General features: G+C 52.0%; 1 protein-coding gene across 7 annotated transcripts in view; it reads right to left on the bottom strand.

Annotated features, from left to right (window-relative positions):
• Positions 1-2,407: 2,407 nt before the first annotated feature.
• PACS2 (phosphofurin acidic cluster sorting protein 2) overlaps positions 2,408-19,429 on the bottom strand; it is a 77,226-nt gene continuing 60,204 nt past the window's right edge. For all 7 annotated transcript variants that reach the window (XM_066555377.1, XM_066555378.1, XM_066555379.1 and 4 more), the window contains 6 exons: positions 18,728-18,770; positions 15,334-15,376; positions 14,046-14,181; positions 10,636-10,862; positions 8,055-8,168; positions 2,408-7,103 (listed from right to left, as the gene is read on the bottom strand). In XM_066555377.1, coding sequence (XP_066411474.1) covers positions 6,985-7,103; positions 8,055-8,168; positions 10,636-10,862; positions 14,046-14,181; positions 15,334-15,376; positions 18,728-18,770 — 682 coding nt within the window. In that variant the 3' untranslated portion in view covers positions 2,408-6,984. The remainder of the gene's footprint in view (positions 7,104-8,054; positions 8,169-10,635; positions 10,863-14,045; positions 14,182-15,333; positions 15,377-18,727; positions 18,771-19,429) is intronic.

Below are 19,429 nucleotides of genomic sequence, written 5' to 3'. Positions count from 1 at the left end.
AGTATGTGATCAATAGTGCAGTCATACCTTTTACTGGATATGGGCTAGGCAGAGCTGCTGCCTGCACTCTAAACACGCTTCTCACAAAGTACTGATACACCTACATAAGACTGCCCAAAATACATATATTTTTCAGAAAGAACAGGGCTTAAAATTTGCTTTGTGTGTTAGGAAAACAACCCTAATCACCAAATTTCTGACAGTCCTCAGATCCCAGGAGGGCACAGGGCTCTGCTTTTATGTTCCCACTGTGCACGAGGAGCACGGCTGAGTGAGGAAAACACTTCTGGGGGTGAAAATCGGTCAGCCAAAAAAGGTCAGTGCGCCGGGGAGCAGGGCTGTGATATTTCCTCCTTCCCGAGGCACCGGGGGAGCGCGTGCCGGCACAGGCGCCGGGCATGCCGCAGGACACGAGGGCCGGTCCCCCCAGGCTGCTGCTGCAGCCGCTCTGCCGAGCTCAAAATAATCCAGCAGGACACAGAAAAATTATCCAGAACAAATATTTACAAATCGCATCCCAGCACTCTCGGTAGCTGCACACAGAGAAGTGGACAGTCACACGGCGTTGATTACTTTTTCCAAATGCTAAATCGTGTTTTAAACGATAGCGAGAAAAACGTGTTGGATCTTCCCTGCTGTTCCTCTTCCAGGTTAAGCAACAGCTGTGGTCAGGGCCAGGGTGTTGTGCAGTTGGAGGGAGGCGAGCTGGAGCTGCCACACTCAGCCTGGGAAGGAGCAAGCTCCTGCAATGCCCCATCTCCCACCACCAAACCCCACTCCCACGAGTGCCACCAACTCCCACCGTGCAAACCCAGACCTCCCAGAAGGCTTTTGGTGCATCCTGGCAGGGCAGCACTTGCATTTGACACCTCTCCCATGGTAGTGAAGGTCTGAGCACAAGGTGTGAGAAAGGCCCAGACCTGCAAAAGAAAGATGCCAGTGCTTTGAGAGCCTAGGTTGCCTGGCAGAAATTCATCTGTCCCAGTGCATGTGAATGAGGGAGGCTCTCCAGGCCCATTGCATGCAACCTGCTACACTCTGACCCAAAGTCATTCTTGTTCCACCCAGCCCTCATTTCTTTCTCCTCTTTTCCAGGCAAGAGCAGAGTGTGCCAAGGGCACTTGGGTTGGTGCTCTCCCTGCTGATGTGGGGCTCATCCTCTGCTTCCCCCAGCAGCACACAAGCCTTCCCACCACCCCAGGCCTCTCCACTCACACCCATATTCACTTGCTGAGACAAATTCCTCCACGGGTTCTAAAATGTGTTGCTCAGGATGTGCCTCTTTCATAGAGCCAGGCCATCAGTGCAAGTTTACAGCTGAACCTGTGCAGAAAATACACAGCCAGAACACAGCCTTCACATGTTTGTCTCCCCCAGCTCTCCCATGGTGCCCCCCCATTTCACCACAGCCATTTCACCACCCCCTCCGTGGCCTTAGGTGCTGTTTCTGCACTCCAGAGTACTGATCTTGCCCTCTCCTGAGCTACCCCCATTCCTCCTACCTGGAATGATCCAATGCTTGCTCTGTGCCACCATGTGTGGGCTTTGTGTCCCCTCTTCCAGCAAAGGGCTTGGGCCATAAATGCATCTGCACCTGGCCGCGCCACGCAGAGCATCTGAGCTGTCCACAGAGACACGTGTCCCTTGAGAGCAGCCTGGCCTGCTCTGAGGGGCTCCCTTCACCCCAGCTCTTTGCTCCACCAGCTGTCACCCCTCCACCCCTCACCCTCGGGTCAGGACAGCGTGAGGATACAGGCTGTTCCAGCACAGCATTCCCATTTCTGCCTCCAGCATCCTGCATCCTAAGGACCATAGCCATAGGCCCATTTCTCACAATTTCTTCTTCACCTTCCTTCCTCAAAACAACAGCTTAGGTCCCCTCTTTCCTTCCTCTCTTCACCTTCTGACTCCCCAGCACCAAGCCCAAGTTCTTGGAATCCCACACATCCCTGTCCATCCTACAGTCCTCCCAGGAGCACACACAGCTTCAGGCTCCCACAGCCTCAGTGTTCCCCCCAAGATGCCCCCTTGGTACCCCAACACCACTGTGTCCATCCAATGCAGCCCCCAGATGAGAAACAGGCACCAGCCTGGTCTTTCCCTGCTGAGCAGAGGTGAGGACTGAGTGCTGGAGACGGCTGTCATATCCAGGAGAGCTGCAGGAGCTTGAGCAGATCCTTCTGGGAGAGGAGGCAGCTAGGAGAGCAGCAGGGCTGCAAAAACTACAGGAGGGCTCGGTGCTGGGAAGGACGTGCCAATCCACCAGCTCTGCCCTGGAAGTGGCAGCTGGATAAATAACACAAGAGAATCCCCAGGGCAGAAAGCCATGCTGCTGTTTCCTCCTGCAAACAACTGCCCTGGGCATGCCAGAGCAGCCCCTGCTGAGAGACGACTCAGGGGACGGGTGTGTGCTTTCATGTCCAGTTTTATTAGTGTTGCATTAGTACCATAAAATAGTTGACGAGGTCGAGCACGTTGCAGTTTGTTCCAAAAAAAAGGCTATTTACATTTAATCTGTCTTCATAAAAAACAACCCTAGAACCCAAACAATACAACAATGAAACAGATGGACAGCTCGGGAATCTACACAGTGGTAACTTCCCCTCTCATGCCGCGGTCCGGACAAGCCTGGTGGCACGCAGCCCCGGAATTCAGGCGCTTCCCCACGGCTGGGGCACGTCCAGAGCCAGGCAGGCCACACTCCAGCCACTGTCCAGCCAGGGCTGCAGCCAGCAGCTGGCTGGATATGGCCCCAGAACAGTGGCCCTCTTCTTTAAGGAAACCGGCAACCTGCTGCTTCACAAGTTGGCACATCCCCTTCTGCCCCAGTCTGTCCCAAAGCACCAGAGTGATCCTTCCTGCAGGAGCCAGCCCTGCCAGGAACATCTCCCATGAGAATACCATTGAAGAGGCTCCAGGAAACCTCCAGGAGATGCTGCTGCTCATTTCTGGCATTCTCCTGCCAGGTTAAGCCCAGAGAGAGTGCTACATTAAAATGCCACCACTCAAATATCTGCTGAGATCAAGACCCCCCAGATGAAGGGGACAGACCCATCCAAACTAATTTCCAGAAAGCTCCAGGGCCCCAAGCCCTTTACAGCAGCATGGCCCCACTGTCCTAATCCCGTTTCCCAATCCCTTAGCACACCAAGCAGCAGGAAAAGACCACTGGTTCTGCTGCCTCTTGACATGATTTCCCTCTCAACTTTGGAGACTCCAGGTGCAACATCCTGTGCCCTGGCTCTCCAGTGCTCCCACCAGCACACGCTGCTGGTGAGAAACATGACAGGGCCTTTGCTGCAATCACAGGTTAAGCACAGGGCAGTGTGGTTCCTGGCTGAGTGTGATGATGGGAAGCAAACAAGCACATCTCAGCCCCAGAAACCTGCCAGCCACCTACCCCTGCCCTCTCTGCAGGATAAAGCTGCAAGCTTTATCTCGTGTTCTAACTAAAGCAGCAAAACAGCCAAAGAGACCACGGGTCTCCCAGAAGTCATGTGTAATTCAGGAGGGCTCTGCAGTCACCGCTGCCACGGGAAGTGACAATTGGACTGGATGGGAACTGCAGCACGGAGCTGGACCAGCCACACGAGATGTCCCTGACACCGCCAGTGCCCACAGCAGAGCCAGCCCTGGCTGAGCGCTGGCAGGGCTCAAGCCCAGCCTTTGTCTCCAGGAAATTCAAGCCAGAGGAGCAGGAAGCGCTCAGGGTGCAACATGATGCCACAAACCCCTTCCATCTTTCATCTGCTCTCCGGAGCTGCTAAACTAGGTCAGCTCAGCATGGAGCCAGCCACTCCCAGAGCTCACCCCGAGCCAGCCGGGGGCCTTGCCCACAGCAGCTGGAAAAGAAACCAGAGCTCCGAGAAGCCACAGCCAGAGGGGCAGGAGAGACGGGCCCTGTGGGGGGCTGGGGTGAGCTCTGGGACACAGAAAGGGACACACCAGGGGACACCACCTTCAAAGCACCTCCTGGCTAGAGATCCACTCAGGTGCTGCCCACCCCAGGGCCTGCCTTTGCTGTCAGACCACACAGCTCCAAAGCAAGCATGAGGGAGATGGCCCCCCTGAGCTTCTTCATTTGAAATGTACCTTCCCTGCCCAAACTCTCCAGAGCTGAACACAGAGCTCTCTGCTCTAAGCCATCCTTCTGCACTTGCTGACATGGCCACGACCACCCAACCCCACAGGCTGGCACAGCTCTGCAGGCACGGGCCCTCTGCTGCCCAGAAACTTTTCCTCATCCCACAGTGATGATCCTTCAGGTCAGTGGAGCTCAGTCCCAGCAAGAAACTTCCCCAGAAACTGTGGGGAAGCTGGGAAACCTGAGATCAGTCACTCATTCATGGGACCAGATTTAAAGCTCCTTCCCAAAGCAGTCTGAGCCATGTGCTTTGACACTCATTTTTCTTAGAGACAGAAAACTGTTTCCACTCCAGACAGGGAAAGAAACAGCTGCACAAAGTGGCTCCACAGGAGAAACAACAGAGGCACAACAACCTGATCAGAGCTGTGCCACCAAATTTGCATGCCAGCCCTTGCCTCCAGGGCCAGGAAACACCACAGACCCCCTGGGCACACAGCTGCCCACAGGCAGGCCCGGCCTGCCATGCTGGACTCCCTTTGGGATAACAAGGCTGAGGAGTCAGGCTGTTTTCTTGCATGGAAGACGCAGTTCAGAGCAACAACAGCTTTCCATACAGGAAATCAAGCCCTCAGGTGTACAGAGAGTCTCCTGATGAATTTACTTGTATAGAGTCAGAACAAAACACAAACCAACATGAAATGCAACGAGCAGAAGTGTTTCTCTCACACGTACACACACACACACATACACACACAGAGAACAGCAGGGCAACACACATTTGATAGGCAGGACTCTGGAAACCCTGTCCTAGCTACCAGATTCCTTCTTTACAGTAGGTTGAAATACAAAGAGGAGCACAGTGATGGTTCTCCCCTCACCCCCCAGTAAACAAAGTTATTGCAGTCAGTCAGTCCAACCCACCTCTGCAGCAGCACCACCAGAGCTGCCCAGGCTGCACACAGCTGTAACCAAGCCCAATCACCCTTGTCACACCAGTGTGAAATTCGAGGGAGAAATCACACACTGACTAATCTCTTTTTACAAAGCTTTTTTTTTGATGCAACAGCCTCGATAAAGATGTGATGTGCTTATACACCCTCTCCCACGCTGCTGCTGCTAGGCAACGCTGTACAGCCCCAGAGCATCAGCTCAGGTCACCCAAAAACATCAGCTGAGGGACACAACAACATCCCCCTACAGCCCAGCTTCTGCCACAGCCAGGAGCCAGCCCACAGCAGGCAGGAGGAACAAAGTATTGCAGCTAGACAGTGTGTCCTACCCAGCAGCGTGCCACCAGGCTGGGGACAGCATCCTCCTCACTGCGTGGTTTGAAGGGAATACCCAGGCCCTGGCCACACAGGGTGCCCTTGTGCTGGGAAAGGTTTCACAACATCAGCTGGTGAAGCAGCCCAAGCTGTGACAGGCACAAGATGCAGCTCTCACCTCAGAAGCTCCCTGCCAGCAGAGCACACAACCAGTACCTGCCCTGGGAGCCAGCTGGTCCCCATGCAGAGCAGGACCTGCCATGCAGCGCAAAGCAGGCTCCCCAAGCCTTTGGAAACCCAAGGGTAAGGGATCAGGGAAAAAAAAAAAAGAAAACAGTTGAAAAGCATCACTGCCCTCAGAAAGTGCCTTCTGGAAATGCTCACAGAGCCTGGCTTGCCCACAAGGGGGGACCCAAAAGGGCCCATCAGAAATTTCAGTCCCTTAGCCTGAAATGCCAGAGATGTCTGTTCTTCCACATGGCAACAACACCCTGCTCCCCATACCCCACCCAGCACCTGACAGAGCAGCCCGTGCCACCTCAGGTGTGCAGTGTGACACATGGGCAGGAAGGCAGCTGGACACACAGAGTGCCTGGCTGGCTCCCAGTCCAGCCACTACAGTGATGCATCACTCCACAGACAACGGCTCATCTTCCTGGGTTTGTGGGGTTTTTTTTGGCAAATTAATATTTTTCCTGTTATTTTTTGTTTTTATTTTATTTTATTTTTTTAGAAAGCATTAAAAAAAATCTGCAGCTGTTGAAAAAAATCCTTTCCCTTTCGAGGCTGGACGAGGTTTTATTGACAGGTAAATAATCGGTGTGAGTATGTAATAGCAGCGACCCCACTGACGTGGTGCCCCTCAGCAGCACAGCCAGCTGGGGAACACAGAGACTGGCCAGGTTTGGTCATTGTCACAGACCTGGGACATGGGAGTTTCCTTATACTTAGTGATTCCCTAATTCCTGTTCCTGCCCAACCCTCCTCAGGCATCGCTTCAGCACCAACACCTGCCTCTCCCTATGGCAGGCTTCACGCTCCGAAGGGGATCTCCTCTCCAGACCTCCCTAACTCTGCAAGTGGCTTTGTTTTCCACACCAGACAGTTGAACTCCCTCCAGACTCACTGATCTCTCATCCTTTGGCAGCAGGAAGAAAGATTGGCCATCCTTTTCTCCTAGAAATACAGAGCGGGGGCCAAACGCACGTAATGCACACAATCTTCTGCAAAATCTGTTCGAGCTGATCCACGGCTCCCCCAGCCCACTCACACCAATGAGGTCTCAGGTTAATAAGCAGTGCAGTTACTCAGCTATCTGCTCGTAAGTGGTAGGTGTTCTTGGGCAGGTTGCCTGCTCCTGCCAACTCCCCCACGACTTCACGTTGTCAGCACATCTATATTTAAGACTGGTTTGTTGGTTGGGGTTTTTTTTTGCCTTTGTTTAAAGGGGCTTCCTTCCTTTGTAGTAAACTTAAGAGTTAATAGAAAAAAGTAATTCAAAAGTAATCCAAGCACATCTGTAATTAATTCTGCAGGAGAGGGCAGAGCGACGCGAGTCAGAGTTGGCACGCAGTTCCTGGCTCCTGGTGTGCAGTCCTCGGGATGGGCAGAAGGTCCCTGCGCCGAGCACAGCTAGAAGTTGGATTTGGAGTGTCCAAATATGCAGATGGGAAAGTGCTTGACATGAGAGGACCACTGTGCTGCCAGCTGAAAGAACTTGACGTCATTCCACTCCACCCCATCGATCAGGACTGCAAGGGAGGGTAAAAAGAGAGCAGAGTTAGGAAATGCTGAGGGGAAGTGGCCAGCCTGAGGCAGCTTTGGCAGAATTCCCCTGCAGTCGGCAGAGGGAGGCCTGGCCACGTTCAGCTGCTCTGCCCCACTCAGCTGCACTCACAGGGAGAAAGGCTGAGGAGCACACCAGGTTTGGGGAGAAGAGCTCAGGTTGTTGTTCCAGCATCGCTCACTGACACCAGAGCTCCCCACACTGCTGATTTCAGTGTCACCTGATCCGGATTCTCAGATTTCCTCAGCACACCTCATTTTCTTTTTTGGGCAAATGTGCTCTTACAGAGATGGACATCAGTCTCTCCTCACTGGCACTCTCACCAGGACATCCATGTGTCCCAAAGAGGTGACACGTGTCCTGTGAGCACCTCTCATGCCTGCCAGTCTCACAGGGACCAGGCCAGGATGAAGGAGGTGACCCAAGCGGGTCCCTCTGTTGGGGATTACTAACTGAACAGACCACAGGGGTATTTTTGCTCCTGGATGCCCAGCTCCACTGACAGACACTCCAGGTCTGTCTACAAGAGGCATATATGGCTCCTGCTGTGGCATGAGCATGTGCCAGTGTCCTGCCCAGAGGGGCAGCCACAATGTCACCACCTGCCACCAACAACACTTGCACCAGATGTGCAAGAGAAGCAGGGGATGACAGAGAGGGGAATGGAGCCCTGTCCAACCCTTGTCCTCATCCAGAGCACTGACTCAGAGCTAGCTGTGGGAGGATTTTCCCACATCCCAGACCTATTAAAGCCTTCCCCCATGCTGGGCACACCAAAGCCCATTCCCCAGGAATATCCCCAGCATGCTGGCTCCAGGGCACAGGGCAGGGCACCAGTCCAGCCCTTTGCCTGGAGGACAATCACAGCACGTGAGCCTTGCCCCAGCACCCCCAGGGATGCAAGTGCTGCACTCACCACGCAGCATGTTCTGCTGATGTTTCGCTGTGCAAATCAGCCTGCTGATTCCTTCAATACACTGGCTCTTTGACTCAACCTCCTTGTCCTTTGTTTTCTTGGGCAAAAACATCACTGGAAGAAAAGCAAACCAGCACAAGGTCAATCTGTGCCACTCACAGGAGCTGCACTGATTCTTGTTTGAGCTTCTGAATTCAAACATTCCTGTCTGAAAATTCTTACTCCTAAGATCCTCCCTTTTTGGCAGGAGTCTGTCAGTGCTGAGCACCGTCACTGATGCACATGAGCATCTTATTCCTAAATGTCTCTTTGTGAAGCCTTCCCAGCTCATAACCCTGACCCCAAAGGGCATGAGCTGGGCCCTCTGTTGGGACACCATACAGGGAAAACATCTGCATCTGCAGTGCCAGGCCTGCTGCACTGACTGTGGCCCAACACAGCCTGGGCTGCACAGACACCTGGAGAGCAGGAGGGATTACAAAATGGGGGCAGCTGGTGGGTAGGGAAGGCATAAGGAGAACTAAAGGATCCAGCTCCCCAAGAACTGTCCAAATGCATGAGCAAAGATGTACAAACTGGTTTCACAAAAGCTGGTGGTGTTGAACACTTCTGCTGCAGGCTGGGCCACCCCCAGGGAAGAATGTTTGGAGTGTCTCAGGACTGCCTGTCCCACCAACAGGACATTCCCAAAGGGTCTCACCAGGGCTGGCAGCTCAGCACCAGCAGGGCCACAGCTGTGCTGGCCTGGCAGTGACCTGGCTGCAGGGTTGTGCACCCATGTCCTGCAGCCCAGGAGGCCCTGCCAAGCCTTCTCTCAGAGTCCACCCAGGAGTGACTCCCAGGCCTACATGCAGAGGGTGTTGTGAAGGACAACTACTGGCAGGCAAAATATAAATGCAGAACTGCCTTGTGCTTCCTTCAAAATAATTTGTTGCAGAGCTGTTCTCAATTTCTAAAATGTTTCACATTACCAAGGCCAGGAGCAAATACAAAATCACTGACAACATTCAAAATGCCATTTTGTTAGTTTGGTTTGAGAAAATAAAGCCACTAGTTTAAGAGTATTAATCTTCCACTTCCTCTTGACCCACAAAGCATTCTGTGCAAAAGCATAAGAATTATAAAATCATGGAATTGCTGAGTTGGAACAGATCTCCAGGGTCATTGAATTGAACTGCTAATCTAACACTGCCAACTGCATCCCTAAACCATGTCCCCAAGTGCCACATCTATACATCTTTTAAACACCTCCAAGCATGGGGGGATGGTGGCTTCGCCACTGCCCTGGGCAGCCCCTTTTGGGGCTTCACAACCCTTTTGGTGAAGAAATTTTTCCTAATAGCTAATCTAAATCTCCCCTGGCAAACTTTGAGGCTACTTCCTCATGCCCTGTCTCTCATTACCTGGGAGAAGAGACTGACTGCCACCTTGCTCCAATCTCCTTTCAGGTAGTGGTAGAGAGTGATAAGGTCACCCCGAGCCTCCTTTTCCATGGGCTGAACACCCCCAGTTTAGCTGCTCCACCCAGGACTTTGCTCCAGGTTCTGAATCCCCTCGCTGGCTCTTGTGGGGTGGTGGGTGCAGGAGGAGAGAGGGAGGCCCCAGACTCCAGTTCAGGGGTACTCCTGTTTTGTCACCTCACAGGGATCTGTGATACTTGCTGGGCTTTTGTTTTCCCTTACATGCCTCTTTCGTTCTCTGTGGCTCTTTTGAGCTAAAGGCTCATAGGATGGGGATATCATCCCAGAAAGTAAAGCTATCCCAGGTTTCCAGCACACTGCCAGAAAGAAGGGGCTCATTTACCCTGACTGGTTCTGGGGCACAAGCTGCCTCTTATCTAATCCAATATCCCAACACAGCACCAGCAGGCTCCCAAGGAACACAGGCAAACTGTCCAGGCATGGCCTTGCTCTGTCCCCACCTTTGCTCTTTTGGGCTATACCATCCTAGCTTCAGCCACCAGGGTGAACACATCCCCTTTTCACCTCACACAGAGGAACCACCCTTCCAAACCCTATCACTTCACACAGTCACTCCTCAGCCACTGATTCGGACTTTGGGGATAAAAATAGGACTGAGGTGCTGCCATCCAGCACTGACAAGTCAGGCAGTCCTGGAGCAGCAGGACAGGGACAGAAGGATGCTGAGTTTGTGAAGTCCCCAGGACGAGGTGAGAGATGAGGAATCTGACTCCATGTTCTCAGAAGGCTGATATTATATTATATATCATATATCATATTAAATTATATACCATATCATATCATACTAAACTTATACTAAAGAAAGAGAAGGATACAGACAGAAGGCTTAACAAGAATGAATAATAAAAACTCGTGACTGACTCCTCAGAGTCTGACACAGCTGATGGTGATTGGTCATTAAGTAAAAACAATTCACAGGAAACCAATTAAACATGAACGTGTTGGTAAACGATCTCCAGACCACATTCCAGAGCAGCAAACACAGGAGAAGCAATCAGATAATTATTGTTTTCATTCTTTTCTGAGGCTTCTCAGCTTCCCAGGAGAAGAAATCCTGGGGATTTTTCAGGAAATATGACAGGGACAGAAGGACACCTTACCCTTCTTGTTCTTCTCTTTTGTCACCACAGTCATGGACATGGTTGGCGTGGTGGCGATCTCGCCGCTGGCAGGGAGCCTGCTGACCTGCAGGGACCGGAAAGTGCATTTCAGTGTGTTTTTGGTGGTGGAGGGGTCCTTCTTCTCTGGGTCTCTCTTCCTGTCCACGGGTGGAGCTGCAATCCAGTAATCCACCTGCAGGCCCATCAGCTCAGCACCGAGGCCCTGGCTGGGAAACAAGAGGAGGTGGTAATTCCTGCGTGCCCCTCAGCAGGGTTTTGTCAGAGTGGCTGCATTGCTGGTCAGAGAATAAACTGCTGGCTCTTTGGGCAATCAGGCTGTGACATTTCATAGAGAGACTCAGCAATTACAGAAGCCCAAGAAGCCACCCCTGAGAGACGCAGCCTGGGTCCCACTGCACAGAACCTCAGTGAGCTGAGACAAGCTGACCTGCTGCAGTCACGAGGGTGAGCAGTGGGAAAGGGAGCACACAAGCACTTTCCTTAGAACACAATGCTGAGTTCTGTGACACAGCAGCAAAGGCAGCTCCTGAGGTGGCCCAGATTACTTCATTTTTGAGTGGGGAAAAGAGGCTGTAAGCACCTTGCTGCTGCCCCCTGAGCACTGATGAGTGACTCTGTCCAGGCACAGCACTGCCAAAACCAACTCAGCTGGGGTGAACAAGGACTTGGCAGGTCCCTCAACATCAGGCACTCAATTCCCAGTCTCCCTGACTTGCTTCTTGCAACTGCCTATATCCCCAAGCCTTGCCACTTGCTGGGGAATTCCACTGTTGGGAAAAAAAAGTTCTGCCAGCCCTGTGATGTCTGCTAAACAACAGCAGATTTCAGGATATGCTCTCTTGTTGAAATCTCCTTGCATCATGTGGTGGCAGCTGTGCATCACCAAAACATGCTGCCAGCCCTTTCTTGAGCCAGCAAAGGTAAGATGAGCAGCCTGGGAAGCTCCAGCCCTTTCCTGCCCCTGCCTCTCACTGATAACCCTGAGGGGAGCAGGGCTTCACCATTCAGCAGACCTACAAGTGTCAGCCTATACTTCTTCCTACACAGTGACAATCAGCGTTGAATAATACACAAGTACCAGACAAAAACCTAAATTTATCTACCAGTCTGTGTCCCCAGTTTGAGAAATGGCAGTTGTTAAGGAAGATAAATCTGTGATCTTGAATGAAATATGCATCTCTCTGCACCACCCGTCTAACAAGGAACTCAAGGTAAAACAAGGACACCCCATCCCTACAGTCCTCTCAGCAAATCATTTCCTTTTCTTTGCCATTCATTCAGCTAAAAGTCAGACTGCAAAGCAGAGTTCATCTTTGATGACTAAAACCAGGGTTTTGGTTCTCAGGGCAATATTCAGAAGTGAGATTCTTTAAGGATGATGCTTTGAGTTGCAAAGCTCCTTTGCATCACATTTCTCAACTCAGTCATAAAGACAAAGCATCCCAATATTCACCAGGCCCAGGCAAGATTTTATGTTCCCTTCTCAGTTAAACACATGGCTCAATCATTCAGTTTGGGTCACCCTCCACCCCCTGTGCTGTCACTTAGTTAGAGATCAGGGAAGACAGAACAATGTTGAACCTGCAATTCCTCATTTCTTGATGATTTTGCCACACAGTATGAAACGAAAAAGTACCAGATTCCTAGAGCTGGGGTATCAGTTTCAGATTAATCACATCCATGGCTCACAGCTTTAATACCCTACACTCTTGGGGGCACCAGTTTCCAAACCACTTCCACCTTTGGAAAACCCACACACAAAGCTCACACACAAGAATTCAGTTCTGCTCCCTGGAGCCTGCCCAGCCCCCAGCCCTCTGCACTGCCAGCCAGCTGCTGCTGGGGCACAGGGACTCTCCTGCCATCCAAGCACAGGGATACACCAGGAAGGGCCTGGGGAACTGGGCCCTGGCACAGGTGAATGGGCACTAACACCTTCCAGGGCTGGGCACCTAAACTGGCACTTTCACATCTCCATTGCCTCCTGTTCAAAGGGAACTCTAAAGCCACTCTAAGAGGTCAGAGGTTAAAGGTCGCTGCAGGGCACCCTGGGGTGGGATGAAAGGTCCCCATTCTGTCCCCAACAGGGACAGCAGGGGATGCTGCTTGGGGAGAGCACCTTAGCCCAGCCTCAGAGCATGCCCTGGCACTTCCACAGCCTGACAACCACGGGACTGGGGATGCTAGAGGGGAGTCCCTGACACATCCTTTAGTAGCCATTAATGGATCTGCTGTCTGTGAATCTGTCTGACCCCTATTTGACCTGCTGATGCTGCTGCCACAGAAGCAGCAGGGGCAGACATGGTCCCTTCCTCTCTCTCCCTTTTAACTGAGCTCTTGCAGTGTCACTGTGTGCCCCCAGCTCTTGTGCCACAGCTTCAGAGAACCCCAGAATTGCTGGGGTTGGGAGAGACCTCTAGAGGTGACCCATTCCAACCCCCCTGCCAAGGCAGGGTCACCTGGAGCAGGTGGTGCAGGGATGCATCCAGGTGGCTTTGGGATGTCTCCAGAGAGGGAGAGACTCCACAACCTCCCTGGGCACTTCTCCCAGTGCTCTGCCACCCTCTACAAACCCAACCCCCCCTGACTTTGCACACCTTGAGTGGTTTATCACTTTCCTCTCCTCTCCTAAACTGCAGAGTCCAAATGTTTCTAGTTTCCTCTTCTCACAAGACTGCTGCTATGTTCCCTTAGAGGCTCAGGGGAGTTAACAAAATCAAGGGGAACTTCACCAAGTGCCTCTGAGTATTAGAGCTGCACACAGAGTGTTAGACAGCTACAACAATGTTTTGTGCAGCAACAAAATGAAGAGTCCTGGCCAGGGCAAGTCTTACTGACAGCTTTCTAAGGGTTTCCTCCCTTCACCCCTAAAATTTTCAGCTAAACCAGGGCTTAGTATTACCTGTAGGTGCAATCCCCTTGCTGTTCAGATGTGCTTTCAGGCACACACATGAATGGGAGCTGCAGTTCCACTTTACAATTGCCAGCATTACCCTCACAGAGAAAGTCATCAGCTCCTTCAAAAGTCACTCTGACCTTCCACTCATTTGGCTTTTACAAACACAACAATCATGAGGGATTAGCCTGGCACCCATGTGTACTAAGAGTCAGTAATTTTTTTGAATACATATCTTCCCAAGAGAATCCTGCCCTTGAGACATGCAGCCTTCCCACTAAGTGCAAAATCCCCCCTGCCCTCCCCAGCCCCTTGGCAGCCTCAGCAAGGACACAGTCACTCCAGAGGCAAAAGATGTGAAGGAGAAAGGTGACAACTCCAAATGTTTGCTAGGGATGAAGGAAGAACTATTGGTTTTCCTTTGGAGTTCTCAGTCACGTGTATGCCACATAAGCCAACCAATGGAGCTGTAAGGAGACAAAATATGGTTTACCTTGGGGAGGAGAAGCTGCCTGTAACAGATGGTGAGGAAGGGGGCGTGGGGGAGGCTTCTTTCACAGCAGGAGACACGGAAGGCGGGGTGGAAGAAAGGACAACGGAACTTGAGGGAGCTGCGTCATCAGAGTCACCTTAAAAAAAGGAAGGGAAACTGTTTGTCTGGGTTTGTCTCACAGCACAGAACACTGGGATAAAGCTCAATCTCCTTGTCCACACTCCTGCTGCACAGGTTTTGTTCAGATTCAATCCAGAGGTCAGCTGGCCCATCAGTTCTGACTGGCTCCACACTTCTGAGGGGCTCTGTGTGTCTGGGTCCAAGGCAGGCACAAACACTGACACTCCTGGGGCTCCTCCTTTGGCACCTGCTCTCCAGGGTTTGCTCCCAGCTGATTTTGAGCCTCCTGCACAGCCACAGCCCTGCCCACTGATCTCCTTCCTACAGGGAATCTCCCCCTGCAACCACTGCAGGGCCCCATTGGAATCCAGCACCTCTGGGCGACCACAGGGATCTCCCCCTTCCATCTGCCTCCACAACCAAGGTCTCATCCCCTTCCTGCTGGCCCTTTAGGATGGTGGGAGCACTGTGGCAGCAAGGAGCGACCCACAGAAGGGCTGCCTCCATGCACAAACCTGTGTGTCACCCAGGCCACAAGAATCTGGGTTTGACAGTGAAGCAAAACAAGAAACAATCCCAACACGAGGAAAACAATAGTCCTGTGCATATGGAGGGAAAAAATAAGTTTGCACTGACAAAACAGCACCACTCCATGTCTGTGTCTGTAAGCAGACAGTATCCTTCTGCATAACAGCTTTGCACCTCCTCCAGTAAAAAATAAATGGGTCTAAAATTTTGCCCACCCACAAGTTCTCAGGCACCGAGATCAATTTCATTCAGCAATTGAGCCCACTGCAGGGAGACAGGCATGAACTTCTGATGAACCCCCTCCTCAGGCTGAAGCAGGAACCTCAAAGAAGTGTAACAGTGAATCCACCCCACTGACAACATTAGAAAAATGGGGTTTGCAGAAACGTGAGAGTAGAGCTTCCCTGGATGTAGGTGTGGGAATTTCAGCTGGCCTGAAGCTCCATGTAAAGTAACAAAGAAAAAAGGGCGTCTCCCAAGAGAGAGGGCTCTCTTTCTGCAGGCAAACCACTGGGAGCTAATAAAATCCAACTCCACCTCCCAGCTCCAAGGCATCAGTGATGGACGAGTCTGCCCAGCCTGTGAGGTCAGGCTCCCATGCTGCAGCACACAGAGAGCACACACACAGGATGGTCCTTACCTGATGTTGCAGAAGATTGTTCCACTATTCCAACCTTCACCACCTAAAGGGGGCAGAACAGAAGAGCTCTATCAAACAAGAGCCCCCTGCACTTCAGGAACCCAAACCCCAGCCCTGAGCTCATCTCTGCACTCCCCAAGGCACTGTCCCTGCAGTCAGAGTAGTTAAGGAGTCCTCTAAGAGCCTGGCAGGTCCTGGCAATGTCCAGCCAAGCAGTGCCAGCTCACAGCCCTGACCTGACCCACACAAAGGACAGCAGAGACCTGCCCAGCTCTGCAGCCCATCAGCTCCAAGCTATGCCAACTACAGGGAGGAGAAGGGTCAGAAATATCCCTTCAGCACTGCTTGGATGCACCTGCTGATTGCAGACACACTGCTTCCATTGCTCAGGAGCAGCCCCTTCCAGGGTGCAGCATAGTTGGGGTTTGAGAAGAAACCACAGAAGCAACAAAGTACAGTTCCTGATCAGAGTTATCCATTCTCTAAACAAGAGAAGTGCCCAACAAAGAAGATAAAGCCCCTACCAAAGCCTCTGGAGGCAGACAGGGACAAACCACCACATGGACAGGTCAGAACAATCCAGATCACACTGCAATAAGGGCACAAACGTGTGTGGCCAGTCACCAGCTGGTACATCAAGATTAATGATAAATGTCACTGGCAATAGCTTGTGGAACAGAACATGCTGCAAACAAACTCCCAAGAACACACCATGCCTAGAAAGATAAAGTGGCCCCATGTGATATAAAAGCAGAGACCTTCTGCAGTGATAATCTGCTATGGTACACAGGGATCATCACTCTTAACACTGCAGAGAAGAGAGCCTTTTTAAGGTCCTTAAGAAACTTGTCTCCATGGATAATGTCTACCCTACACAAATGCTGACAAATGGGAAAGAGCTGCCAAGGGAGCTCAGGTCAATAAAAACTGCTTTAGAATGAGCACCGATGTCACACAGGCTGTGTGGTTTGAAAACAGAAGGTCATTAAGTTCAGACGTGACCATGTCTGGACCACATCTCTAGGGAGCACATTTCTGTAACACAGGGTCCAAAAAAAAAAAGGAAAAAAAAAGTTTATTCTTAGAAGCAAAACGCTTTGAGAGGAGGAGGGCAGGGAGACGTATACTCAACAGTAGATCCTGGAGAGTTGTCAGGCTCTCTGGTGGATTCTCATTTAGATCCAGTCTTGAAAAAGCCACCATGAATTCAGCAGTGTGTACACAGGCTCCCTGAGGGCTCACAGGCTTGGGAGAGGCTGCAGCTCAGTTTGGCCAGTCTCCACCCAAAAAACAGACAACTCAGGCTCTGGAGTGCAGTAGCCATTTGTGCTGTATGTGTTAAATGCCAAGAGGATATTCCACAAACTGTCACTGGCTGTGAACAAGGGGAGCAGGGTTGGGGAGGGACAAACAACACAGAAAACTGCCTGCAGCCACCTTGATCTGCAAGCCAGGCAGGAAATCTCTTCTGGCCTTTTCCTCCTTGTTGGCTGACTGAAGATGCTCAAGTTCAGACACATGGGAGGAACACAAGGTTAAACATTTTCCCTTCCCTCCACTCGGGGAGGTGCATGACAACACTGCAGCTCCAGCAGGGCTCCATCCAGGAAAGCTGCAGCAGCCAGCCCCCTGTCCCTCCAGGAAGAGGCACATCCTGTTAACTCTCCTGGCAACTGGCTGTCAGCCCACAGCAGTCTGAGCCTGGCCCCTTGTAAGGCTCCACTCCCACCACTTTGAGCCCAGCTGAGCAGCATGGCACTGCCCTGCCCATTTCTGGGTCAGAGACTGCACAGTCCAGCTGCAAGACACCAGGTTTTGCACCCCAAAAGCCCAAGAGTGCAGCCAACATCAGTTGCAAACCCAGAAGTCACTGGCTCCCTCTCTTCCTTGTCCAACAGCTCTGAGCAGGCTGCAGCTGAAGGGAAGAGCCTCAGTGCTCATGTCCAGCCTCAGACTTTGTGAGACACCTGCAAGTGGCCCTTCACTCTCTCCAGATGTGTTTCACAGGGCATTACGGTGTCAGGAATGCTTCAGAATCAGGAGCAAGCAGCACTGATTTGACCCTCACCACCAGTGACACAGGAAGTCATTCTGTTCTTTCAAGGCAAGTTTTTTGGGGAGCTGGCAATGGTATGTACACAATAAAGCAATTCCACCACTTTCAGATAACCAAATCCAGACTGGAAAAGCAGTGCTAATGTCAGGACGACAATCATTTCAGAGAAACTGGATAAACACTCTGAGCCCCATTTGCTTGCACAAAATTCAGGACTAAATCAGTCCTGAAAAAAAGCTTGCAGAGCCCAAAAACAGTCTGGGATGTTCCAAGTCCTCTAGGCTTTCCATGTTAGTGGGAAAGGTGAAACGGCTGTTTTGTAAGAACAGTCCATCAGTAGAAATTGCAGTTCATGGGAGATACAAGTTGCCAGCAAAGCTTATCAGCAGGGCACAAATTGGGGAGATGTGTCTCTCTGCCTTTGCAGAAGGCCTCTCTCCATCAACAAACAAAAGCAGCTTGTCATCTCAGGAATGCTGCAGAGAGACACTCTCACTATGAGGAGACACCAGAGTGAAAGCAGGGTCAGCTTGAGGGCAAGAGAGACTAAGCTCTTTAAATGCCATGGGATTTCAGAGGAGCTCTGACACACCGAGGGACACAGAGGGGACGTGTCAGGGTCACACTGAGCAGGCCAGCACACAAGGCAGCAGCAGGAACTGGGAACAGGACATCCCAGAGCTGAAGAGCAGCCAAGGGATTTCTTCTGGCTGCAGGTCAATGACTTTACACCTAAAACTTAATGAATTGAAGAGCATGATCAAATAAGGAGAGGGAAGCTAGAAAAGGCAAAAAGCACATAGTGCACGAAATACAGTGACAGAAGAACAAACATGGCCCTGTCCAGACACTCTGCACCTCAGATGGGAACACTTAAGGACAGGGGGAAAAATGAGGGACTATCCCAAATAAATAACAGTGGTATAAATTGCCTTCCTGCCGGGATGTACGCCTTACTTCCCAGGAACAGATGGGATGCTAAGAGGATGGGAGACCATCAGTGACAAGCATGCAGAGAAATGACACTGGAATAGCAAATTTGGCCAAAGAAATCAACCAGGGCAATGCTAGGCACAGCATCCCTATGATCAGGTTTCCAGGGACACATCACATTCCTGTCTGAGAAGGAAAATACACCCTGCAGTTTATTAAAGTGTCTTAGAGGTTTGCTTAAATATCAGGCAGCTGCATCCAACCATGAGACAGATTTTCATGCTGATCATCTGCCTTAGAGCACCCAATGGCTTCTGCTCCACTCCAGAAACCTGGTAAGTTTAGGTTAACACCTGAGAACATATTTCAGCTTGCTTGAGACAGCATCACCACGTCAACACTCACCCCGACAAAGGGAATGAACTTCTGCGAAGATTCTTCGTCGGGGCTAAAGGCAAAGAGAAGAGAGTTGTTAGCAGCTCGCCTCCATCCCGCACCATACTCACTCCATAGGTGGCATTCCAGCATGCAGCAGGGACGGACAGGATGCAAGCGCCAGTCCAGCCTCTTCTCGAGGCCCCTGCCGGCACCGGGAGCCTGCAGGGCCGGCAGGAGCACAGCCTGCGGGGGAGCACAGCCTACGGGGCAGCACAGCCTACGGCAGTCTCGGGGGGAAAGGCTCTTCCTCCCTCCCTCCCTCACGCTCCACAGAGGAACATGCTTGGATGGCATGGCAGTCACCACAGACACACGGCCTCCAGCTGCGAGGAAATGGATCTGTGCCACCACAACACACAGCGCGGGGTGTTACTGACTGGAGCCCGGGGCGCTGTGCCCGCACGGCCTCCCGGCGTCCCCCCCTGGAGCCGGGTGCCACGGCCGGCACATCTCCCTTGGAGCCAGGTGCCACGGCCGGCACATCTACTATGGGGCACATCTCCCATGGAGCCGGGTGCCACAGCCGGCACGTCCCCCTTGGAGCCGGGTGCCACGGCCGGCACGTCCCCAAGCCGTGGCCCTGCCGCGTTACAAGCCGGGACCCGCCATTACTGCTGCAGCACCAGCACGGCCGCGCCCTCATGGCCGCGCCCTCAAGGCCCTCCCTGC

This window comes from Molothrus aeneus, chromosome 9 (assembly GCF_037042795.1).
Source record: "Molothrus aeneus isolate 106 chromosome 9, BPBGC_Maene_1.0, whole genome shotgun sequence".
Lineage (NCBI taxonomy): Eukaryota > Metazoa > Chordata > Aves > Passeriformes > Icteridae > Molothrus > Molothrus aeneus.
This window is presented reverse-complemented; position numbering and strand designations above follow the sequence as displayed.